At 35.6% G+C, this 27,035-nt stretch overlaps 1 protein-coding gene across 4 annotated transcripts in view; it reads left to right on the forward strand.

Moving 5' to 3' along the window:
* LPIN2 (lipin 2) overlaps positions 1-20,207 on the forward strand; it is a 93,925-nt gene extending 73,718 nt beyond the window's left edge. For all 4 annotated transcript variants that reach the window (XM_074275957.1, XM_074275949.1, XM_074275963.1 and 1 more), the window contains exons 10-20: positions 666-759; positions 1,108-1,177; positions 3,218-3,307; positions 5,149-5,231; positions 9,709-9,853; positions 12,675-12,823; positions 13,372-13,458; positions 14,888-15,040; positions 16,363-16,477; positions 18,595-18,698; positions 19,385-20,207. In XM_074275957.1, the coding sequence (XP_074132058.1) occupies positions 666-759; positions 1,108-1,177; positions 3,218-3,307; positions 5,149-5,231; positions 9,709-9,853; positions 12,675-12,823; positions 13,372-13,458; positions 14,888-15,040; positions 16,363-16,477; positions 18,595-18,698; positions 19,385-19,529 (1,235 nt within the window). In that variant the 3' untranslated portion in view covers positions 19,530-20,207. The remainder of the gene's footprint in view (positions 1-665; positions 760-1,107; positions 1,178-3,217; positions 3,308-5,148; positions 5,232-9,708; positions 9,854-12,674; positions 12,824-13,371; positions 13,459-14,887; positions 15,041-16,362; positions 16,478-18,594; positions 18,699-19,384) is intronic.
* The last annotated feature ends 6,828 nt before the right edge of the window (positions 20,208-27,035 follow it).

Here is a 27,035-nt window from a genome sequence, read left to right on the forward strand (position 1 = left end):
GCAAGTCACTTAACCCCAGCCTCAGGGTGGGGGTGGGGGGAGAACCTAGATATATTTCTAGTGCGCTATGTTTTTTAGGCTCACTTACTTTCTGGGAGATAATAGTATACAAATAATTTTTGCTTTTCACTAAAGAATGACACTATTGGTCCCAAACACTTGAGAAATGCAGTCTACTAAACAAGAAATTGAAAGATAATGAAATTATTTTATGACATAGCATGTATTCTAACTTTACAATACAGCCTACTTTTGTTTTCTAATTGTATGGTTCTTCATAGCAAACTATGGTTTAGTAATAGTTCCTAGTTCTTTGATATAATTTTTGCTGCTCTCATTGGGGTCATCTGTGATATATTATGTGGGAGTCTTTTTTGTTCTTTCTCTTTTTTTTCCCCCTTCTTAGAATCTGGGATTAGTTAAAAAGAAAGGGAGACTGGGATATGAGTCTTCCTTGTTTCCTTTGAAAATGTTACTGGATTGATTTTCGATGAACACAGAAGTTTAGTAAAAACCTTTTTTTTTTTTTTTTTTTTTTTAACTGAAAATCTTGTAGAATTTAATATTCTTAAGTAGAAGAAATCAGCTTGACTACTTTTTTAGTCATAGGGACTTGATGATGTTATTTTTCTAACCAAAGTGATCAAAATTTTTTTGTCTTTCAGAAAAATTCATGGAACATATCATTACTTACCATGAATTTGCAGAAAACCCTGGACTTATAGATAATCCTAATCTAGTGATACGGATCTATAACCGGTAAATATCTTTTGTTTTCTATGATTTTTTTTTTAATGAAAGGAAATGGCAGTGAAATTTTGATGAAACTTCACTATATTTCTTGCTTTGAAGTACATTATCTAATTTGAATAAGTAAATATGTAGTGACTTTGAAATGTAAATTCAAACCTGAACTACATCTATTTGAAAATGAAGTGTTGAAATGAATGTTATTTTCTTGTTTTATTGAATATTGCATTTCCAGGGCAATTTGATTCAAAACAAGTATTACTCATGCAGTAAAAAAATAGGCTGTTCTATATGTTTTAAAATTAATTCCACTGTATTATCTAATAGTTTCTAATCAATTATTTATGTTTATGACAGATACTATAACTGGGCCTTGGCTGCTCCCATGATCCTAAGCTTGCAGGTGTTCCAGAAGAGCTTGCCCAAGGTAAGCTGTCCCAAGACTGTAGTGCTACCTTTAGAAGTGTAATATGGATAGCACTTGCAAAACACCCATTTGTTTGCTGGATATTTTTCATTCTTTGAGAGTTCTATAAGACCAAGTATTTTTAAAGATTCATTATTCAATTCAGTTATGTAAGTTAGCACACCCTAGGATCACGAAGAAATCAAGCAACTATATTAAATAATAGCTAGCTAGAATTTTGATAGTACTTTAAGTTTTGCAAAGCATTTTACATAGATTATCTCCTTTGGTTCTCCAAACAATTCTGTGATGTAGCCGCTATTATTATCCCCACTTTATTTATTTTTTTATTTTCAAAATACATACATAAGTAGTTTTCAACATTCACCCCTGCAAAACCCAAATTTTCTCTCCCTCTCTTCTCCTCATCCCCTCCCCTAGACAGTAAGCAATTTAATATATGCTAAACATGATCAATTCTTCTATACATATTTCCGTGATTATCATGCTGCACAAAAAAAAAAAAAATCAGATTATCCCTAGTTTATAATTGAAGAAATTGGGACCAAGAAAAATTATGTAATAAAAAAGGGAAAAGGACCAACATGTGTGAAGATGTTTGTAGCAGCCCCTTTTGTAGTGGCAAAGAACTGGAAACTGTGGATGCCCATCAGTTGGAGAATGGTTGAATAAGTTATGGTATTTGAATATTATGGAATATTATTGTTATATAAGAAATGATCAGCAGGATGATTTTAGAAAGGCCTGGAAAGACTTACATGAATTGATGCTAAGTGAAATCAGCAGAACAAGGAGATCATTGTACACGGCAACAAGATTATACGATGATCAATTCTGATGGACGTGGCTCTTTTCAACAGTGATGTGATTCAGTTTAGTTTCAATAGATTTGTGATGGAGAGAGCCTTCTGTATCCAGAGAGACAACTGTGGGAACTGAGTATGGATTACAACATAGTTTTTTTTTTTTACCTTTTTGTTATTATTTACTTGCTTTTTGTTTTCTTTCTCTTTTTTTTTCTTTTTTGATCTGATTTTTCTTGTGCCAGCATGATAAATGTAGAAATATATATAAAAGAATTCTATGTGTTTAACATATATTGAATTACTTGCTATCTAGAGGAGGGATGGGGGAAGAAAGGGAGAAAAATTTGGAACACAAGTTTTTTTCAAAGGTAAATGTTGAAAATTATCTTTGCATGTATTTTGAAAATAAAATTATTTAAAAAGAAAGAAAGAAAAGTTATATAATTTACCCAGGATCACTGGGCTAATATCTGAAGAAGAATTAAAACTCATTATCCTCTAGACTGCAGTTCCAGTTGCTATATTCATTATGCTGCCTTGCTATCTTATAAATTTAATTGGTCTAGAAGAATTTTTTTTAAATTATCTCTTCTTTTTATTACTTGATCATCCATACTTGTACATAAAATTTGAATGTATTTACTATAGAAGTGAATTCAAAGTTGAATAACCAATTTCAGTCTATGGATAAATATAGGAGAAGTTGAAAAGGCTAGAAAAGGAATGGCATCAAATATCAATAAGATCAGTATGTATTTTATAGGCTGGTGGACCTAGAAAATTTTTAAACATGTTCACAAAGATCATTTCATCAGTTCAGTTTCCTAGAAGGAATATACCCAATAATAGGTTAAGGAGGTGTTTTGTTTTGTTTTTTTTTTTGGGGGGGGGGTTGTCTGCCTGTTAGACATACTGTTACCATGTTGTATCTCCATGTTTCCCACATGGCCATCCAGCATCAAACTTTGGAGCCTGCCCGTAGGGAAGGGAACAGCGATATATAGATAAAATAAATTCCTAAAGCCTCAAGAAACCTTCAGCCATATAATAACATTGTCATTAAAGCAGGTCTATTGATTTTAAAAGCCTAAACAGTCTGCCTAGAAGAAATTGCACAAGAAAATAAAAAAGTCTAGTATAGAGCAATTCACCTCCTAGAACAAGTAAATAAAGTTAACTGAGTCTGACATAATTAGTAAAATGTTTGAAATAACTCAGACCTAAATCCTTTTAGGCCACAGTTGAGTCCTGGGTCAAAGATAAAATGCCAAAGAAGTCTGGAAGATGGTGGTTCTGGCGCAAAAAGGAGAATATGGCCAAACAGGTAAGGATACTTTTGCACCTTTTTTTAATTTAATTATAGAGTTTGTATATAGTATTGTCTCTGTTATTAGATTTTAAGTTGCCCAAATGTATGGGCTATATTTTATTCCATCTTTTTTTCTCCCTATGACTTTTTACATAACGAGTACTTAATAAATATTTATTGATTTGACTTAAATTATCTCCTTCGCTGGTTTAAAAAAAAAAAAAAGTTCCCTAAGAATTCACACTGATTCTACTGGAAAGCTAATGGTCCTTCCATACATAACCCTCTCTGGAACAAACCCATACTACTACTACATCCTCTGAAATTCAGAAATAGGAAATGGCCCCTTTTAAAAAGTGAAAGTATTCAACAGAATTGGAAAAGGTCATTGTGCTTTTGCTTAAAGACCTATACTTTAACACAGCAATTTTATCTCTATAATTTTTCTGGAAAGACATTTCACTGAAACTGAATACTATATAATTATAATGATCAAGAACAGAGGGTAATGTACCTCTTTCCTTTCATTAGAGAGGTGTAGGAGATTATAAGTGAAAAATATTGCTTATGCTAACAAACATAGGTGATGTGTTGTTTGGCTTTGCTGACTTATTTTGTTTCTCTCCTTCCTCTTACCCCCCCACCCTGTGCACCCATTTGACTCTCTGGCACAAAATAATGCTGCTAAGTTGGAAGGGTCAGGGAAAGAAACAAGCAAAGTTTAGACTAGGGAAGAGAAGATTTAATAAGTACATAAATACTCCTCGATTACTTGAAATATGTTACATGGAAGAAAGATTCAGTTTATCCTCTGTAGTTCCAGAGGACAGAAGTAGCATCAATAGACTAAAATCAGGATTGTAGGGAAGCTAATTTGTATTATTAAATGTTCCATGTTGAATATTTTTAAACTTTTATTTTATTTTCCATTTAGGGAACAAAACAAGCATTTCTATAACTCATTATTATTTAAAAAAAAAAATCCGATTGCATATGAAGCTGCAAATCTATCACATACAACTTGCTATTCCCTTCAAATGTACCAAAAGTTGTCATGTAAAATTTTTTCCCTCTCTTTTCTTTCGTCCCCACTTCCTTCCCTAGAGAAGGCTACCCATCAGAAACAAATGCATATGTATGTGTGTAAAATTAATATATGCAAACTTCTATTTATCAGTTCTTAATTTGGATTCTGATAGCATCTCTCTTTGTTTTTTATTTTTAATTTGTATATTTATAATAATCAAAAGGACTCACTCAACCAGAGAACATTGTATACAGTAATAGCAGTATTGTTTTAAGAACAATTTTGAGCAACTTCTTTGTTGAGCATAGACACCTCAGAAATCAGCAAACGCCATCAGAGTTCAGTTATTGTTCCATTCATTGTCTAGACTTAAGAAAGTGATGAAGAAGATATTAATAATGTAAATTAAACCTTGAAGACTGTCTTGTATACATTGTTGTTTTTTTTTTCTCTCAAAAAGCATTTTTTAAACATTTATCAACACACAGCTAGTTAAAAATATAGGGAGGCAGATTTTGTTTCACTATAAGGAAGAAGAGCTTTCTCACAATCATAGTCCACCCCTTAGAATGGCTGTTTTATGAGGTAGCTTGGGAAGTAAGCGTTCAAACAGCAAGAAACTAGATGATCACTTTTTAAAAAAAAATTTTATTATAGCTTTTTATTTGCAAGATCTATGCATGGGTAATTTTACAGCACTGACAATTGCCAAGCCTTTTGTTTAGATGATCACTTTTAAGAGATGTGATAGAAAGTTCATGAGTCAGACCTGCTGGATGACTTCTCTTTCTATCATTATTAATTTGTTATGTGCTATGTATTTTTTAAGCTACCAGAGGCCAAAGAAGGGAAATCTGAGGTACCACAAGCAAGTGACTTGCCAATGAATGCAAAAGAACAAACAAATATGAGGTGAGTGCCTTTTCATTATCATTCAAGAATTTTACTTGTTTCCCCTTTCTTTGAACTAGATAAATTTGCTATTATTTTTCAAAGATTCAGAAGAAATCATTTTGTGATTTGGGACCAGAAAGGATTTTTGGATGTTCTTAGTTGGAAATTATTGTTTTGAATTTAATTTAGATAGTTAACAGGTGCTCACTTTGACTTTCCTACAAACATGTGAAGTCAGATGAAGAAAATACAGTATGCAAACTAAGAATCTCTCATGGTAATCATACTATTAAATATTTGATTTTGAAGGATTGCCTTAAAATGGCACTTTTAGCTCTTTTTAAACAAAGAAAAAGGACCTGGGAAATAGATGATGTATCCCTTTAAAATGCCATTTCTTTGAGGAAGCAAACTTTTCTTTTTACCTCATTGGAATAGTTGTCACTAGTAAAATCAAACCAGAATGGTGGCTAGAATTGAATCACTAGATTATTTCTTTTTGTTACCAACAAAAAATTGGGGTTCCTGCAGAGTTTTCCTCCATTGTCTCTGCCCTTTTCCCATTTAAATTCTTTCTTCCTCCTTCTTTCCCTCCTTTTCCCCCTTCTTTCTTAGTAACCTTAGATCTTATTTTTTCATTTCATATTCCTTCATCTTCCTATTTTTAAGATTGTGAATAAAATCTTAAAGTGGTGTTCTTGGCTTTTGAATTAAATGAGAACAGTTAAATTTTCTTTAAACTGTAACTTTTCAAAACTCAGACATCCTTTAACAAAAGGCATCAGCAGGCCTTAGTTACCTGAACTAAAAATATAATAAGACAATAGCAAATCCTAGACAAGTTTTAATTACACATTCAGATTGTGAGAATTAAAGGAGAAATAGTCTCATTAGCCACAGAAAATTGCTGGTTAATTATTTAAAATTTCCAGCCAATTCAAAAATCGGTTAGATTTTGGAGGTAGTAGAGCAATCTTAGCACTTATTTAAAAAAAAAAAAAAATTAAAAAAATCCTTGACAATCTGATGTTGCTTTTCTCGTATAAGGCACTATTTATATTTCCTGGCTTTCACTTGAGAAAGAAATAAGAGTAGAACTCACAAAATGAAATTAATTAGTTTTTTTGTCTTTATACACTCTCTCTTCTTAATTCATTCTTTATGATGTTGCTAGATTAAGCTTCCATAAGTGAAGAATTCAGGCCTTTATTTAAAACCCTTCAATGATCTCATATTTACTATCAAGTGAAGTTCATATTCAAAAGCTTGGCATTTAAGACCCTCTATGATTCTTGCCATTCTACCTTTCCATCCTTATCTCATAGTAATCTCCTATAATTCTTTCTACTCTGGTCATAGTGACTGCTCAGCATCCTGTCCCAGGCATTCCTGACATGGTGTCTTTGTTTCCTTATCCCTGCAGTTCCCTCAATGATTTTTGAACTCCTAATCACCCTTCAAAACCATTTTAAACATTTTGTTCTCAATAAAACTATCCCTCATTTTCCCAGTTAGTGATAATAATCTTGTCAGATAGAATGTCATACATTGTCCTGTATCTTTCAGTAATTTGAGGATCAGGGACCCCACGTCCATCACCAAAGCAGAATACAACTCCATCACAGCAAATGGTCTTTATAAGTTGCTAATAACAACATGAACTTCAGATTTTTCTCAGTCTTTTCCAACCTCATTATCCAACCAAAATTTCTTTCTCCAAAGTTATTGTCTAATTTGTCTTTTTCAAAATTGACATTTTTCTTAATGTCTTTACACCCTTTGACACTACTGTTGATTTCCCCTTCTCTTTGATAGTCTCTTCTCTCTAGGTTTTTGTGGCCCTCTTCTGTCCTTGTTCTTCCTCTTCCTGTCTTACTATTCGTACTCTGTCTTCTTTGCTGGATCTTCATCCAGTTCTTTTTTGCTAGATCTTCATCCAAATCCTTGGATGTCCATATGTGTCCCATTCTCTCCTCCAATACTACTATCTCCCTGGTATCGACCCTCATCACCTAATGCAAGAATTACTTAAATAGCCTGATGGTTGGTCTCCTGCCTCATCTCTTCTCCAATCCCATCTGTCCTTCACTCAGCTGTTAAATTGTCCAAAAGGACAAGTCTGACCATATGTTACCCCTCTATTCAATAAATTCCAGTGGCTCCCTCTTACAAGGGTCAAATATAAAATCTTTTATTTGGCTTTTAAAGTCCTTGCTGTTCCTTGCATATGAAACTCTTATCTTCCAATTCTGAACATATTTCCTGATTGTTCTTTAAGCTTAGAACTCTCTTCCTCATCATCTCTACTTCCAGGCTTCCTTCAAGTCTCAGTTAAAGACCCATTTTCTGCAAGGCTTTCCTAGAATCGTTATCAAATTGTCCATCTGTAATTAGCACTGTGTATGTATATCTGTGTTTATTTGTTCATTTGTACATAGCTATTTTCATGTTGTCTTTTCTCGTTAGATTATGAATTCCTTTAGAGCTCAATGCCTTGTAAATAGTAAGAACTTCGTAAATTGCTCATTGACTGACTGGTGGCAAATCCTTTAGTGATGAACCTTTTCCCACTTAGTTCCTAAAATGGCAAGACACACAGATTATTCTTGGACCCATACTCAAAGTCTTTCAGGCTTAGTAAAACCTTCCAAAGCCTGGGTTCTGTTAGTATATAAACCTTTCAGTTCCAGGTCCCTTCTATTTCAAAGTGAGTAATTAAAGTAGGACTCTTGTGGAGATTTATATACTTATTATCCCAAACTGTTTTGTATTGTAGTAATTTATTTATACATTGCATCTCTTTATTCAACTTGAAGCACAATGATGATAGGGGCCAGGCCTGGTTTAATGTTTTGCATATCTCCTAGATCCTAATATAAAACTATTTAGAAAATGAAATGCAGCATTTGCTTAATTTAATTGAAAATGTCTTGGACATTTTTTCCATCTATGGAATAAATCAATTCCTAGAGTATTTTCTAAATTATCCTTGAGAAGCTTAGCAGCATATTTTGATCTAGTAGGAAACATGCTAAAATTTTACTTATTTTTAATAGTAAATGTGTACTGTCTTTCCCAGTAATTTATTTTTATAAAGCCTAGACTTCTTAGCCTTGTATTCAAAATTCTGTCCATGATCTGGCTCCAGCCTATGTTTTCTAACTGGATTTCATATGAATCTTCTTCATGTTCTTAGTTCTAATCAATTTGGACTATTTAACCTGTTCTTGCTCTTGTTCTATTCTTTTCCATTTCCACATTTGGAAGGTATTTGCAATACATCTTATCCTTAAAGGTCCCACAGCCTCATTGAAACCTTACTTATGTTTCTTTCCCTGAGCCTTTCTCTCCCTTTTCTCCCCTTCCCCCAAAAAAAGTACAAAGTAATCTCTCTCTTTCCTTTAATTTCTTACAGCTATGTCTTGTTGTATGTATTTTAACATATTCCTGTCTTATTTTTCCTCTCTGTTTTATCTTTCTGATGTGTAATTTCTTGAAGAAGGAGACATTTCTATATTTGTTATCTTAGTTACCCTAGTGTGGTGTTTTGAATATAGTGGGAATTTAATACATTTGTGTTAAGTATTAAAAAGATTTTCCTGGATCACTTCTTTTCTAACCATGTTGCGCGCGCGCACACACACACACACACACACACACACACACACACCCCACTCAGTAAACTCAAGTGATTCTCTTTTACCTCTGGGAGCAAATGGAAACTCCTCAGTTTGAAGTTTAAACTTCTTCACAATCTGAACTCTTTCTCTTTACACATAAAGCCCTCCTACTTACAGTACAGTCCAGACATACTGATCTAGTTCGCTGTTTTTCTTTTCTCCATATCTGGAGTATTTTTTTCCCTCCCCTTAGAATCCCTGACTTCTTTTAAGATTCAGTTCAAGTGCTGCCTTTTGCAAGAAGTTTTTCCCATATCTGCATCACAGCTACTGGTACTTTCCCCTCTAGGATTGCTTTCCATCTATTCTTTATCTGTCTTAAATACTTTCTTATGTACATATAATTTCTCCCATTAGGTTGTCAGCTCCTTGGGGGCAGGAAATGTTTTGCCTTTCTTTGTATATTCCATGTTTAAAAGCACAGAACATTGTAAGCATTTAATAAATGCTAAATTTTTGCTATTTAATTTTTTTTCTTAATTGCATGTAAAAACAATTTTAAAATTCTTTTTTTTTTTCTTTTTTTTTTCAAATTTTGAGTTCCAAATTCACTCTCTTCTTCTCCCTCATTGATAAGGGGAGCAGTTTAACAAAGGTTGATGCATGGGTAATCATGCAAAACACATTTCAGTGTAAGTCATACTGTGAAAGAAAACATAGACAAAAAAATAAAGAAAATGTATCTTTGATCTGCATTTAGACTCCATCTATTCTTTCCCTGGAAACATCATTAATCCTTTAGAATTGTTGGGAATCATTGTATTGTAGAGAATAGCTCAGTTAAATAAATGCTAATGTTGATTGTTGTTATATAGGCCAACTGAAAATGATTCATCTAGTGACGAGGATTCCCAGGAGCTTAAAGAGTCCCTCAAAATCGATCCTGTCCCAGTAGAACACTTGAGTCATGGAAGTACTACTTCTTATAAGAAGTCACTTAGACTTTCTTCAGACCAAATCGTAAGTAGTTTGTACATGTTGTGCATTGTAATATGGCATATTTATTTAACACTTTAAGATCTTACAAACTCTTTTCTAGACCACAACCCTATGAAAGAATTAGTGGAAGAACCTTTATTCCTTTTTTAATAGAATAGGAAACTGAGGCTTAGGTTGCTTTAAGTAAGATGTTTAGTCATATAGCTAATAAGCATCAAAGCAGTGATTTGAACTGAGGTCGTATGAGACCAAGGCCAGTTTTTTTTCTACTATGCCAAGATGCATGAAAAAATTTTATTTATATATTTGTTTATATGTATCCGTATACAGATACGTGTATATATATTTTTTAAGAAAAATTTTATGAATGTATTCATGTAATTCATCTCTTCTTTCTTACTCTTTTGAATTTTCTCCAAGGTATTTTGACTATGAAATAGAAAAGTGAAAGCATGTGAATAATTTTCACTTAAATATAAAAATGTTTTTATGGCCCTGGGAGAAAGGTTGTGTGTAGGAGCTCTATGATGCGTAGATACCTGTGGGGGAATCCTTCCCCCATTCCAACTATGGGGTATAAGAATGAGTGTCCTGAAATAGAGTTTATTCATTTTGAAAACTGATCATTTTATCTAATTAAATAGTATTCCTCACATGATGCTAAGCCCTGTGGAGAATACAAAAGCATAACTATTTTCAAGGATAACTTAAAAGATGAGACTAAGACACATGAAATAATTAGAAAATGATACCACAGGAATCATTTAAGTGCCCAGCAGTATGACGAGACTAAAGATTAAAAAGTTTTAAAGAAAGAAAGTAAATATCTGTGTGGTTTGATTGGTCGGACAAAGCTGCAGAGGAAAGGTAGGGCATGTCTCTGAGCCTCTAAAAAAAATAAACTTTGGTTAAAAGAAGAGGAGAATAAAATATAGCCCAGCACAAAGTTGTGAATAAGTAAGGGATGGAACAGTGAAAAGATCAGCCTAACAAAATCAGAGAGTTAGGTTATTCTTGCTGGGAAATTGTTGGAAATAAGTTTGGATGGAATTATTGGTTAATTTGAATTGTGGATAGCCCTTGAATAGTAGATGAACAAGGCTTGAATGTGGTAGGTAATAGAAAGCTATGGAACACTTTTTAACTCAAGTGTAAGATGATGAAAATTCTAGGGCAAAAGCTCCATTATGGATCTCAAAAGTTTAGTTACTGAGTATACCCAGGAAAAAAAAAAAACTATTAGGGAGCCAGAGGAGCAGGGAAATTGGAATAGAGGAGAGGGAAATTGCTAATCCTAGGGTGTGGGTGCTTTCAAAGACCTTCAGAGTTAGAAAGAACTTCATTACATCCTGTAGTTCAACTCACTATCTAGATGAAATACACAGATTCTTGGGAGATTATAGAATATGTTCAGAGCAGAGCGCATGCTAGAACCAGAATCTCCTGACCTTTATGGCATATAAATGTTGTATTTTCTTATCTTAGAATCTTTAATGGTCCTAACAAATTCCTAACAAAATTCACTGCTTCTCTCCCTCACCCCATCAAAGAAAATCCCTTCCTTGTTTAAGAACAGGTAAAGGCTTGTTTGTATCGATGTAAAAATAGGGAATTTATGTTTGTGAGAAGAAAAATCATTTATTTCTTCCTCAAATTTGGATAAAGGAAATTTGATGGCTTGAGTAAAAATATGGTAAATTTTAAAAAATCATCCCACAGAAAATGGTAAATTGTTACCAGTCCTGTGAGTTAGATCATTTAAAGATGGTTGGCTCACAAGAGACAGTGAGCATCAGTAGCCCATGTAGTACACAGAGTTCTTGTTTTTTCTCTCATGTTTTCACTAAAGTGCTCATCCACAGCTTGATTTGATTTAGATCTATCCTTATTCTTTCTTAGTTTTGCCTGGGAGTTCTGCACTACATAAATACTGTTTCATTTAACTCATTTTTACCAGGACCTATACCATTGTGCAACAGTCTTCCTAGAATGAGGAAAATTTATCTCCCTGAATTCAAATCTGGCCTCAGACACTTACAGTGTGACTCTGGACAAATCACCTCATTCTCTTTGCCTCAGTTTCCTCATCTGTAAAATGAATTAGAGAAGGAAATAACAATCCACTGTAGTATCTTTGCCAAGAAAACCCCAAGTGGGATAAAGAGACTCTAGATATCATTGAGTTCAGCCCACCCCTTTTACAGATGAAGGAAATGAGCTGGAAGAGTTTAGGTGACTTCTCCAAGTTCACATAGGATCAAGACTGGAATTTGAATCCAGATCCTGTGACTCCAGAATCAATGTATATCATGCTGCCTCTATTTGTACTTCCTAGCATCATTATGATGATTTTTATACAAGTAAGCCTTATTTCAAAGATATCTGGTTTCTCACTGATGAAATCAGTAGTATTTCTACTCCCTCTATGAATGCAGATTGCAGCCCCTCTTTGCCTTGACAGGTCTTTAAGAGTTACTAGGACCGAGAAGTTTAACATCCTCTGACCAAATTGGTGGTGTTTCTTTGAACTTGGGTCAGTTCTCGGATAATTGATCTGCCTGAGTTTATTCAGCATTTCTCCTTGCCTAGCCTTTGAGAATCTCTATGTGGGTCAGTCTCAGTCATTCATTCAGCATTTCTTGAGCACTTACTACATTTGAGGCACCATGCTTTAACAGTGAGAATACAAAAAAGCATTAATGATGAGAATTCTAGTGAACAAACATCTCTAATGTAGGAAATGTTTCGGCTTCACCGAAGCTATTTTGTGCATTTGTGTATCTGAATCTAAACCATACAGATATATTTAGACACTTCCCCTACTCTCCCTGCTTTTATAAAGGCAAAACTGAAGCTCCAAGATGGCCCAAATGATGTCGTATTTAGCATCACAACCCAGTATCAGGGGACCTGTCGCTGTGCAGGAACCATTTACCTGTGGAACTGGAATGACAAGATCATAATTTCGGATATCGATGGAACAATAACCAAGTAAGTAGAAGGAAATTGTTTGGGCTTGGGGAGAATGTGAGCTCATGTACCTAGGTGGCTTCTGTTCCACTGATTTTTTGGACACATTGCCAGTGATGAGCTGCACTTGGGAGAGATCACAGATGCCAATCCAAGCACATGACCCTTTTATATCAATGTTTTGAATTTAGAGAGGTTAGAAAGAAGTGATTGTAAGGAGTCTGGTTCAAAGTTCCTACTCAGATTTAACATCTGGATCTCAAGAGGATGATTTCAGGTTTAAAGTTGCTTCAGAGGTTTGCTTTGAAAATGTCTTCCTTATCCTTATAAAGTATGTTGATGAAATCATCCCAATCGCTTTTTTGGTCCCACTATAAGGCTGTCCTTTGGATGAAGCAGCTGCCTGACTTCCTAATCTGCATTTTGTATTGCTGATAGATTTTTTTCCCCCTTAGGTGGAGGGAGATTTAGGGGAAAGGAACAGAGCATCATTTAACTAGATAGTAAAATTTTCAGTTTCTCTACCCTTCATTCTTGGTGTTTATTTCTTTTGTTTGTTTTTCTCTTAGGTCTGATGCTTTAGGGCAGATTCTCCCACAACTGGGCAAAGACTGGACTCATCAGGGCATAGCAAAACTCTACCACTCCATCAATGAGTATGTATTCCTTTTGGCATGAGAGAGCTCTAGAATTGTTTTGGCTTACTTATTTAAGGAATAAAATAATCAATGTTAATCATTTGTGATAGAGGATTCCCCTTTAAAATTTAAGTACAGGGCAGCTAGGTGGCACAGTGGATAGAGCATTAGCCCTGAGGACTAGTCAAGAGGACCTGAGTTCAAATCTGGCCTCAGACACTTAACATTTCCTAGTTCCATGACCCTGGGCAAGTCATTTAACCCAACTGCCTCAGCAAAAAAATTTTTAAAAATTAAATATAACTTCCTTCTGCTTTTGGAAGGTGATAGATAACAGAATACACAGGCACTCAAGTTTTCCAGACTACCTTTTAATCTCCCATTCTTTCTTTCCTTGGGGGATCATGAGGTCATAGAGAAAGCTAAAATGGACCTTAGGGATTATCAAGCCCAGCCTCCTTGTTTTATAAATGAGGAAACAAAGCACAGTGAGTTCAATCAATTTGCCCAAAGCCACACTTCTAGTGAGTTTGTGAGGCAGGATTTGAATTCAAATCCTCCTCATTTAGTTCTCAATCCATTGCACCACCTAGTTGCCTTTCCTTATATCCATCCATCCATTATGTAACACACACTTTTCTTTCAAAACTTTCTCAATGCTTTTCTAGGGCAAAGGATGGCAACATGTGTCCTAGTCCTATTCCATTTTGATTCTCAGTTGTAGTAATGATTTGTCAAGAGGAAATGGTTGCCTTTTAATTTCTAAGCTGCATATAACTTTGAATCTCTTCAAACTATGTTAGGGAGCGCTTTCTATAGAAAAGTTTGAGGATTCCTCAACGTAGACTAACAAGTACCAGAATATGAGTATGCAGAAATGTTTATACTGAAGTTTAGGTTTACACATTTCTATTTCACAGCTCAGGCATGCGCGCATACACACACACACACACACACACACACACACACACACACACACACACACACTCCTTTTATAAATAGAGGCCTGTATCTGTCCATTAGGACAGAATCAGCAGGAATAAGAACCAAATTTTTCTTATGTTCTAAGTGATTAATGAATCTCACAATCTAATATAATTAACTTAACTAAATAATCTTTAGTTTATGGGGTAGTGGGTAGTCTGAGTTCTTTTTTGGTCCATATTATTACTTAAGAAAAGGTAAACATTTATGTTTTTAGCTTACTTTTTCTCCTAAGTGATTCTCTTCGTGAGTGATTATAAAAAAAGAACTTCATTTGGTTAGGTCTTTTCTTTTAAAACAGAGAATTGTATTTTCTTCCCTTGAGTTATAACTTATATGTAGATAATTTGGTCTAGAATAACTAATTTTGTATTTCTATAATATTCAGCATTATAGGTAGCTGCCTTTAGGAAACATTGATATTACCCATTTCTCACTGGAAAAAATGTGTGTTCTTTTTTAGGAACGGGTACAAATTTCTATATTGCTCAGCTCGTGCCATTGGAATGGCAGATATGACACGAGGGTACTTGCACTGGGTCAATGACAAGGGAACTATCCTTCCTCGGGGGCCTTTGATGTTGTCTCCAAGCAGCTTGTTCTCTGCTTTTCATAGGTATGTGCGTTTACAAATGGAACATTTTATCTCCTTATGAGTGTGTGCGTGGTTGGTTGGTTGGGGATGCTGTTGTGCTAGAACGGTCTTTCTAAGGTGTCAGTAAGTAATGGTAATAATATGTGACTGAATATAACATCAAAGATTTGTTAATTACTATGGATATTCCTTCCACCATAGCAAATTGCAGCCCTCTATTACTTTGTAAAGTCTTCGGGAATTGTCATGATTTATTCCCCTCTTCCCCAACATTGCCCCCCTAAGAAATACATAATCTCCTATTCAAATATAGTTAAATTAATCATATGTGTCTGTGTTTGTGCATTGTCTGTGTATGTATACATATACATACATACACAGACACATTTATGTGAATATATGTGTATTTTTATATGCCCATTGCATTTCTTGATTAAGCATATTCAGATTACTCTTTTAAACTAACTTATGATATCAGGGAATGGAATTCCTTATACTTTGTGTACAAGGCATTGAACTAAGCTAGGTATTGGTTCTACAAAGAAGCTCCTACTCTCAAAAAATTTACATTCTACTGGAGCTAAGAGTAGTGAGGGAATCAGTTTAAAATCTCCCTCAAAGGATTATTGTGAAGATCAAATGAGATCGTTAGGTCAGAGTTTCTTAAATCTTTTCACCTAGAAATTTCTATGTAATTCTAGTTATATAGTTATATAAATCAAACATTTATTGATAATAAATCATAATTTCACAACCCTCACATAGTTATGAGACCCCCATATGAGGGAGTTCACAAACCATTATATAAGACGCTGGGATAGAAGTAATATTCTTTACATGCCATAAAGCACTTTATTTGTTATTATTATTACTATCATGATTTTTCTTGAAGAGTACATTTGACAAACCTTTTGTTCCACTAGTATCCATGCAGTATTGAAAGGGAGTCAAAAGAAAGCCCCTTGCATGTGGGAAACTCCTACGGAGTATTTTATAAGATAACATGCACAAGAGTCGGAACAGATGAGAAGCTTATAGTGTGCATTATTAGAGTGAAGTAACCACATTGGTGAACTTCATAGATCTGTCAAAGTATCTGACACAGTGAAAAAGTGAGACAGTATCCTGGAAGGGTCTTTCCATCACTAGATTTAAGATGGCGCATCTTAATTAATGAATATTTTCTTGAAGATAATTCTAAAGATTAGGAAGTGAGATGTCACTAAAAAAAAAAAAAAAAAAAAAAAAAAAAAGTCAAATGAAACACCAAACCATGCCAAGAACTTAATATTAGGTGAGGTTATCATCTAACATTGCTTGATGATGTTCCTATTTTGTTCTAGGGAAGTGATAGAAAAGAAACCTGAAAAGTTCAAAATTGAGTGTTTGAATGATATCAAGAATTTGTTTGCTCCGAGTAAAGAACCGTTCTATGCTGCTTTTGGAAATCGGCCAAATGTAAGTTTATATCACCTCCCTGTGTAATGGGTTCTAGTCTGGTGGAAATTCATTGAAACTATTCTCATTACTGATTTTATTTTAGGAAATTATCACATTAGAGTTTTCCAAACTAAGTATCTAACCAAAATGGATTTCTCTCCTACAGGAATGACCATGTCAGATTCAATTTAATTCTGCAAATTGCTAAAAAAAAAAATAGACCAAACAAAAAAATACCACCCACTGAGTATGAGACTCGGTGATTAAGCTACAGAGGAAAACAAGAAATTCTTTGTTCTCAGAGAGCTTATATTCTACTAGAATATAAGGATCTACTATAAAATCTTCTAGGAGAAACAACAAAAAATTTTAGTTTTTTCCACATTCCCACCAGTAATTGGGTACCTGTGATCTCTCTGCTTTAGAACTTTTAATTAAACCAAAAAATCTTTTTTTTTTTTTTTTTTTGCTTTTATGATTTTTCTGCTTTTTTTTCATGTGGGTTCTGTTTTCCCTCTGTGCAGATGTTTAGCTGTGAGTTAACCAGAACTAAGGTCTCACAGATGAAATGAAAAGAACACTGAAAATCACAAGCAACAAAGCAATAGCAAAACCTGATGTGTTGTGATTATACTACTTATTAATTGCATTATCTTGCCCAAATCACTTCTAATCTGGAAACCATTTTTCTTAGCTGTACAACTAGGAGTTTGTACTGAATTTTCTCTGACTTTCCTTCCAATTTTAACATCGCATGACTGTGACTTTTGGTCATATTCAATCAATATGTGTTAGGATTACCAGGTGAGAACTCGGGTTGTCTGGACAGTGACAAGGTGAGAATTCAGGTTGACCTGACAGTTCTCTGGCTCAGACCTTTGGTTCCGGCCTTTAAAGGGAGTTTACACCTTAGGAATTCTAGGAGGAGCAAGCTCATTGGTTGAAGTAATGTTTCCTGAAGCCCTTGCATTATCCCACGCCCATTCTCTGGGAGGATAAAGAGGGCAGCTCGGGAGGAAAAAAGTCAGTCTCTGCTTTAGACCAGGCTTGACGCGGCTCTCTGCAGGAAGGGAAGTCACTTCTCTGGACGACAGTTAACGGCAACTGTCTGGAGACAATGGTTCGCTACAGGAAGAAGAATCTGTCCGAGAGATTTGAGTTGACACAGCAGATCTCCTCCCAGAGAGCGATCGGCAGCTTCTGGAGACAACAAAGGATAAAATTTTTATCCTCTCTGGGAGGATAAAAAGAGAGGCCACATTGAGCCTGGAGAGCAGTCTGGATTAGGAAAGGACAAGACTTCCTGAGGGAACTTCAGGGAAGCTCGAGGAGATTCAGAGCCAGGATTCAGGAAGAAGAGAATTAAAGATTCTATCTTTGCTCTGGCTGGAGGCTCCAGAAGCTTCCCAAGAAACCTGCTCTCAGAGAAAAGGATTAAGAGAAAAGAAACCTCCTCCCAGGGAATGGGCGTGGGATAATGCAAGGGCTTCTGGGAAGAGCCACTTCAACCAATGAACTTGCTCCTCCCAAGCACGCAAGCTCTTTCCCAGGAATTCACAAGTCAAACTACCAGGAAAGGCCAGAACTAGAAAATTGTCAAGTACCGACTTAGCACTTAGTAAGAACCTAATATCTCATCTCATTAGCACTTAGTAAGAACCTAACAAATATGCATTTATCAAGTATCTGGGTTATCCCAAGCATTGCATGCTACATGTAAGGAGTAAAAGTGAATCTGTCTCTGCTCTAAAGGAGCTTATCACCATCACAGAGACAATGTCTTCGTGTATATAAAAATACTATAAAAAAGTCATGGGTGGGAGAGAGACTTGAAGCTTAGTGGTCCCAGATTATAGCAATTCATAATTATTTCCTGGGCTAAGTTGTGATGCAAGAGCTGGTTCCTAGTGTCTAGGAACCTGCAAGACTCCCCCATCCCAGCACCCGGGGTCCCTTTTTGCCTTGTGTCACCATTGAGTTTGCCTATTGCTTGGAGCTCGGCTACAATGGCAAAGTAAAAAGTGTCTGGGTCTTTGTGTTTTCATTAAATGGCCTCTTTTTGCCTATTATTACTTGACTGTCCTAAGAATTTGAAAAGTCTTTGACGGTTTCCTCTTTCCTTATTTTTTCTGCAGGATGTATATGCCTACACACAAGTTGGGGTCCCAGACTGTAGAATATTCACAGTGAATCCCAAAGGAGAATTAATACAGGAACGGACCAAAGGGAACAAGTCATCGTAAGAGCTTTTCCATTTCTCATTAGGGTACATAGTTGCGGGAAGTGTAAGTTGGAAACAAAGTTATAAACCTTAACTGAGAGGTCCCTGCTGAACCAAGATGGCAGTCCTAACTTGGGGAGATCTTTCTTTTGCCTGGTTTTTTCTTTCTCCTCTGTCTCACAAGAAACTGTCCCCAAACCAGACTTTGAAAATGAAATTTAACCAACCTGGACATTAACAGATTCAGTTTGTCAGATGGGGTCTAGTTGCATGTTGTTGTTTTTTTTTCCTTTACGTTTAAGGGGTACAATAGTCAAGTCTGTTGCTACACGCTTATATGCCAGGCCTTGGCGATACAAAGAAAGGCAAAAGGCAGCCCTTGTTCTGAAAGAACTCACAGTCTAATGTGCTCACGGACAATGTGCTAATAATTATACAAACAAAGTGTATGCAGGGAAAATTTGAAATAGTCAACAAATGGAACAGGAAAGCTTTCCTCTAGAAGGTGGATGGGATGTTAGTTGGGAGTTAAAGGAAGCAGAGATGATTTGGGAGAGCACTCCAGGCTTAAGGGACACTCGATGAAAATGGCCAGGAGGAGATTGAATTTCTTATTCAACAGTAATCTCTAATTTTTTATCTCTTGCTCAGTTTTAAGTCTGACTTGTGTGTTTCTTCTCTACCCCACCTCCCTTCTCATCCAGGTATCACAGGCTGAGTGAACTTGTGGAACACGTGTTCCCACTTCTCAACAAAGAACAGAATTCGGCTTTTTCATGCCCAGAATTCAGTTCATTTTGCTACTGGCGAGACCCAATCCCTACAGTGAACATGGATGACCTGGCTTGAATGTTGTCACCTCTTCAGGAAAAGGGGTCTTCAGATGCTCGGGCTCGCTGTGAAGAGTGAAAAGCACTTCTGAAGTGGGGGCACATTCATCTTACCTTAGATCCATAGGTGTTGAGGCACAAACCATCCAGAGCAGTGAAAGGCCCAGCTGCCTTTTTAGCTTCACTCTCCTGGCTTGGCTTGGGGATTGATAGTATCTGGAACTTAACACTGCCAGAGCCCATGGTACCAGAAGGTAGAGTGAAGATGAAGCATTAGCCTTAAGTTTGTAGTCCTATGCTTCTCTTGTTTGATACCTTTTATATTGGGTGGTTTGTTTTCTTTTTATTTTCTTTTTGTTTTTTTTCCCCTTTTAATTGCTAAAATTAAAAGGTGGAAAGGAGAAGCCAAAAAAAAAAGTGCACCAAAAAGTTATGGAAAGTAGATTGGAGTAGTCCCCAACCAGGCACTTTGGATTTGTTTCCATGTATTACCAGGGTATTTTTAGAGGATTAATTGTTCGGTATACTGTTACAGGGCCAATTGATAATTTAGGTACAGAATCTGTATATATCTGTTCTTAAAAATCTTACTTGGAAAATATGAAAGAATAGCTGCTTAGATGTACAAATGTGTTTTATCATATGTACGGCAATATTGGCACTCATTAATCAGATCCCCATTACTTATTCATATACTGAAGCTTTGTCATTTTTCTTCATTACATTCAGCAGTGACATCCTCCCTTCCCCTGTCCCTGAGCCACACACATTCAATCCCCTTTAAACAAAGCAAGTCTTATTTGAACCTTAATGTAAGAACTGTTTTTTCTTACATTAAAGCATTGTGATCTTTTAGGGAAGAAATATCTTTAATTTTTCTTTTCTGTTATTGCCCTAGTGAGGCCTTTTTATTGTTTCACCTCAAGACTTAGCCAAGAAAGATAAATTGCATCTGTGCTTATTTCTTTTACGCCATAAATATCAAATAATGGGAATCTCAGTAGAATTTGTAGGCCAGTAAAGCACATGCAAATGCACATGGTTTCAGATGTTTCTACAAGTGCATTATCAGACTCCAGTTGGCACTTGTTGGCCATACTTTCTCTTACTCACTTAGTTCCATGTTCTCAGGAAAATCAGGTAAGCATGTTCATGTCAGGTGATTTCTCACCTGGGGTGAGCCGTTTCTGGGAATCACAGTTGGCATTAACTTCAAAAAGCAAATCTCTTAGGATTAAGGTTTAATTATGTTGATCATATTTGCTAAAGCAGTGTCCTTCTGTTGGCTACTCTGGGTCTCCCTTCATGGTTAGATTGCAAAGATTAACATTCAGTTGGACATTTTAATCTGGTCTCATGGCAGAACCAAGAGAAATTGAAAGCTTTTTTTGTTGGGTGGTAGGGGAGGGTAGGTAAAGAAGGGTCTCGCTGTGGATTATCTATCCCTGATGAAAAGCTCCAGGACAATCATTTGGAGTCCTCATGCTTGCAGTGTTACAAGTCTAGGTCAGTACAGACAAATCAGTATGTGCAGATTTGGAATGTATTCCATTGATAGAAAGGTGGGAAGCACAAAATGGTTTTATGGGGAGATATCTATAGTGAAGGTAGAGTAATGAAATTTGTAGGCTTAAAATTGAGGTGTTTTTACCAGAAAATCAATAGCTGGATTTCCTAGTTTAATTGAAAATTGCAGGTAGTTACTATAGTATCTCTTGCCACCAATGGTCTACCTCTCCAAATGGATGGCACCACATTATGAAGAAATTGAGAGTTTTTGTACTATAGGTTATTTTTCAGAATTCAGGTTGGACACTCAACCATGAATAGACAAGAGTGACGGCTCCTTTGGGGACTGTTCCTTCAAAGTGTCTATTCTTGGGAACTAGTGGAGAAGAAATTTGGAGTGAACTCTGCTCTCTCTAGATATATAAATAAATAAAAGGGTATATATGGGGCTATATGTATAGTCCAGTCATTGAAAAACAGTGAACTGAGATGGCAGTGGCATAAAATGGGAAACATTTCGGATAATAAAACTGCATTCCAATTGAACTTTCTATTATTCCTATTTCTAGGAGCCACTATGATAAACATTCTCAGTTTTGACCTACCTTTCCCATGCTGTGAAAATATGATCTAGAAATGAGTTAGAGAGATAGGATATGGTCAGTCCTCCAGGTCAGAATGACTTGGAGTTCTCTTTGTGTCTTAACTATTGACCTTGGTTGGTTTGAGTTAATGTGGAGCTCACTTCAAATGCAAGGAGGAAAACTTGAAATGCCTTGGATGATTTTCTGTGGCAAAACTCAAGAATCAAATGTTCCCCAAAGAAGGGGCAAAAGAGTCTCCAGTATTTCAGAATGACTAATTTGTTTAGGGAGCCAATTGAAGTATTTATCCATATTAAGTTAGGAAAAGTAGATTATATTTATGAAGTTCTACTACCTAGTGAATTAATCATAGTAGAGTATGTGTGTATATATATATGAATGTATACATACATATATATATATTCACATGCATATATATATCTAGATAATTTTATTTTCATAAATGCCAGTAGCATGTCATCTGTAAAGCTCATGCTTATGAGCTCTACTCACCTAACCTCCAGATGTAAGGGTGTTTGGGGTTATTTTTTATACATACAGTACAAAAAAATTCTGAATATACCCACCCTTTCTTGAGTCCCCATTCAAAGGAGACACAGTCTTTTAGGAGTTTGATGGTTTTATTTCTCTTTAATGAACAGTCTTCTCATTGGACACACAGGCCTTTTTGGATCCGGCCTTGGAATTGAATTCTCACATCTATGTAATTGCTGTGACTCTACCTTTTTGTGTTAGTGTCATAAGAAATGGGCTTTCATGTGGCCCACTTGTTGCTTTGTGCTGCAGTCTGATTCAGTGGCTCTGTGTATGCGAATTAACAGTTATTCTCTTTCCTTATTTAAAAAAAAAAGCCTCTTATACTGGAAGTAGGTGATTTGCTCTGATGATAGTGTTATTCAAGTATTAAGTTTGTGCTAAAATCCCATTGTCATTTTGCTACAAATGACTTTTGTTCTTTCTGTGAAAGAGATGAAATTGAGTGTTTGTACACCAACCCTTAAGATGGTGTGTTAATGAAGATATGTTATTCCCACTTATTTGAAGTCATGTGAGAAACTGTATGTTTCAGCAGTAATAGGAGTGACTAAGGAATGTTGGAGTGCAGATTTGATCAGTCTTACTGCACTGCATCCTTCTCTCCAGTGATTCAATAGCTTGAACTTCCTTTAAAAATAATAAAATCAGTCTTATTAACTTTACCAATTGCTTTTATATCCATGTGCTTTGAGCTTGTACTTCTGCAAAATGTAAGATTTGTCCATTGTTGATCAGACTGTTAATAGAAGTGCAGAAATGGTGGTCCCAGAGCATGCAAATTTAGCCCTTTCAAATTCTTTTACTGTGTTTAGATGTCCTTTTTCCACAATTTTCAACTGGGGGAAAATCTCTTGCTGTTTAAATGCCCTAAAATGACAACTGCTAATTTGTAGGGAGCTTAAGGAGAGGCAGCTAATCCAACTGAAAAGCGTGGGCTGTTATTGGACCAACTGCAGAAGAGACTTCACCATTTTAAGCCTCATTGCATCTTCAAGGGCCCTTGAAGAGGCCTATAGGAAAGATGCATTTAAGATTAAGAAAAAAAAATAGATTATAAAGCCAAGTTCCTTCTCTTATTGAAAGATGGTGAATGTGTAACTACACAAGAAATGTTATCAGCTTTGAGGTGATAGATTTTGCTCTGTGAAGCTTGAGTTCCTTGTGTTTGGTTCTGCTTTGTTGGATGAAACTGGTTCAAAACTTAATCTTTCTTAGAAGCAAGATGAGAACTATTATTGTTGGTTTGTTTTGAGGGTATATAAAATGTGGGAGCTTTTCAGTGCTTTTGATATAATTAAGTTGAGATTATGGTGACGTATTTGATTATTGGACAGCGAAGACACTAATGAGTTTTTTAAAGTTGTCTAAAATGAATCTGAGCATCAGTAGGATACTTTGGGTTTGGTAAAGAGACTGCATTACTGTGGGGTAAATGGCTCACATTTTGGTGCAATGTTTGATGTTCAAAACAAAATGTTCTGATAATAAACAAATGTAAACTAAATACATTGACTGTTTCTTCTTTTCAAAGATATCCAATCCATCAAGATGTCTGAGTTCTTGCCAGAAAAGCAAACTGTTCAATTGAAATTGATCATTTCCATAAATTAGCATTCCAATCTCTGTAGACAGATTTATTTACAAAAAGGGATTTCTTTTTTTGGTTATTTTTTAAAATGTGTTTCCCAAAGTTAGCACAAGCCAGCAGGAACCAGCCTCTCCTGCTTTGTGGATTCAGCCAAGGAATGATTCATTCATACATATGCAATTTCTATTGTTTTCTGACTAGTATTAGCAAAATTGCCTTCACCTTCTGTCCTTCCTTCTCTCTTTCAGAGTTTCTCTCTGCACATAATGTTCAGAATTTTTAAAGCCATATCCCGTCAGTTTCATGGAATTGGCTAAAGTCGATGTACATTAGATAATGACTCCAGTCTACTAATAACTTTTCAAAGGAAAATTGAAATTCTTTCTTCCAAGTAAATTCCTTCCATCGGTGATTTCCAATGGATTATTTGAATTCTTTCCTTTACGGAGCTCTTTCTTAAGCCTTAATCATGAATCTGTGTTCAAGCTCTAACTTCATCAGTGAGCACTCCACATAAAGTTAAGCCATGAAAACAACCTTTTACATTGAATTTTAATTCACTGTTGATGTGGAGTTGAGAATGATTATTAGATCTGGGAAACCTAATGGCACTGTGGGAATCGGTTAGTTGGGTATAGAAAAGATGAGTCCAAACTGGGAAAAAAGGCATGAATAATTTGTGGGAGAATCATTCAAGAGGAAATGCCTTTGCCCACAAAAACTTTAAATTGTTTGAGTGTTAGCACTTTCCACCATTTCTCTAAGTTGTGAATGACTAACTGCTAATTACAATCAGACATGTTGTTTGTAGATTTTGGGGCCATGGAAATGTGTACATGTGTCTGAATATAGTGACTGGCAAATAGTAAGTGCTTTATAAATGTTCAGTGATTGATTGATATACATACATTCATGTTAATTCTATTTTTTTTTTTTTTTGGCTTGCCTGCTTTGGTCCCAAAGGGTAAAAATGTATCCTCCCTTAAATAGGATGTGCCATCGTCAGAAGGCACTTGAGTATTTAGTGCACAATTCCCGTGGCAAAAGCAGTCAATATCTGCCTATTCCATGCCTTTGCATTTTCCATTTTCAGTGTTGAATAAGCTCCCTTCATGATGGGAGGTGTTTTAGAGAAAGGAGATTTCTATCATGCTTGTTTCTATGAGTCATTTTTAAGACAGCCAACAGTAAAGTGACAAAAGTGCTTTTAGTCAATTCTGTAGTTTTGTAGCCAGTAAGCTGAAATTGATTTTTTTAGGGCTGCATATCTCCCCACCCTTCTGGGCAGAATTTAAAAATCCAAGTATAAAAAATGTTTTGTCCTTGGAGCTACATCTCTTCTCCTTTCGGTCTTCCCAGATACCAAGTAGGGTGAAAATCTGGTGTATACCATGAGAACACAAAGTGAGTGTCCCAGAAATAAGAATCAGAGTGGAAAAAAGATGAATGAAACAGTCTTTTTTGAATCCCCTGAAATTAAAATGGTATTTACATCCCTTAAGATAAAAGCATCCATACCCAGTGTCGCAAGCTATCTCAAAAGAATTTGCAAGCTTGAACCCATAACCAAGTCAAGGGACAAAGTTTATTGTAATTATAATGCCAATTGAAGTGGGCTAAAGTCCAAGATTTTAGCAAAGATCCTGGAACAAGGAGACAAATTTATCCAGTACATGTCATTGATAAGCTAATTTTATGGCCTAGAAGTAGAACTGAGGAGTGGTCTCAGGAATTTGGTTATCACTGACCAGCAGAGCTAGGACTATCAAGATGGTTGGAACAATAGCATCCTAAAGTAGAGAATCTTAGGATCACTAATATATCTTCCCTAAAGTTTAAAGGAAGAAATACTCTAGGCCAAAAGACTTTTATAATCATTGACAGAACAATAGCATTCTTAGAGGGCCTCAGGACCACAGATTCCAAAGCCAGAAGATTTAGAATCACTGACATTATTAGAACAGAAGTCCCCTAAGGTCGGGGGACCTTAAAATTATTGCCATCTCCCCTAGAATCTGTATTACATCAACAGGATGGCAACTTTTGCTTTGTCTGTTGAGAAAACTTGAATACAAATCTGTTTTGGAGAAGGCTTCAGAGTATTGAGTTTTGGTTTAACTTTTTTTTTTTTCCCCTTGGAAAAATAACACTTAACCAATTAATATAACTTTTTAAATACTAAGCAAAGCATCTGCAAAGATCCTCATTTTTCTGTTCACTTGTGTTCAATTCTTCCCAGTTTGTAGTTTTCTTGACAAAGATACTGAAGTGGTTTGCCATTTCTTTCTCTGGATCGTTTTACAGAAACTGAGGCAAATACAATTAAGTGACTTGCCTAGATAAGTAGTAAGTGTCTGAGACTGGATTTGGACTACCTACACCTGGCACTCAATCCACTAAGTCATCTAACTGCCAAGGTCCTAATAAATAACATGAGTTTAAAGTTCAAATATGCCTCTAGGGTTCAAAGAATTCAGACTTAGAATTAACTAGCCTACTTTATTGGTGGTGGTGGTTCCCAATTCTTCCAACTAGCATGAATTTATGTTCCTCAGGGAACAAAATACTGAAAAAATCAAAATTTAAAGCTTAAAGGGATCTTAAAAGTGCATTTGTACAATTCCCCCTCTTTTCCAGGTAGGAAAATTGTATTCCAGAGCTAGGTTAAATGGCACCTATCTTTTGAGGATTAAATGAGATTATATTTTTACAAAGTCCTTAAGCAGAAAGCCTGGAAGATAAGTGTTATAAAAATGTAAGTTAATGTTATTTGAATTAATATTAACTAAAATATATTAATCTGTATTTTTCAAGCTTTTAAGACCTTATGACTGTATGATCTCAGCTATTAAGAAAGATGGGATAAGTTTGATGTTGAGCCTTTTGTTGCTTAGAAACCAGGGTGCTTTTAAACCAGTGTCTATTACTGAAATATGCAGTGAAGTAATGAGCATTTGATCTCATCAGCTTGGGCAGGCTGTTGATTAAATATAAATTTTAAAATGTCCCTTCAGAGGAGCTCTTCTCCTTAGCTGCAGGGATCATGTGGGGGTAATTTCAATCCACTCACATCTGGTCTACATTTACACACCCAAAAAGGCAAATACACAGCTTGCTTTTTTTTTTTTTTTAAGTTTACAAATCATACACTTGGAGTTATCTCTTTTTAAATTTCCATAGCTATGAACAACCAACAGATCTTTCTTTCCTCTTCCTCCACTTGCCCCTACTCCACTTTTTTCCCTCCTTTCCCCAATCCAAAAAGGACACATCAGACTTGAGGAAG

This window comes from Sminthopsis crassicaudata, chromosome 1 (assembly GCF_048593235.1).
Source record: "Sminthopsis crassicaudata isolate SCR6 chromosome 1, ASM4859323v1, whole genome shotgun sequence".
Classification (NCBI taxonomy): domain Eukaryota; kingdom Metazoa; phylum Chordata; class Mammalia; order Dasyuromorphia; family Dasyuridae; genus Sminthopsis; species Sminthopsis crassicaudata.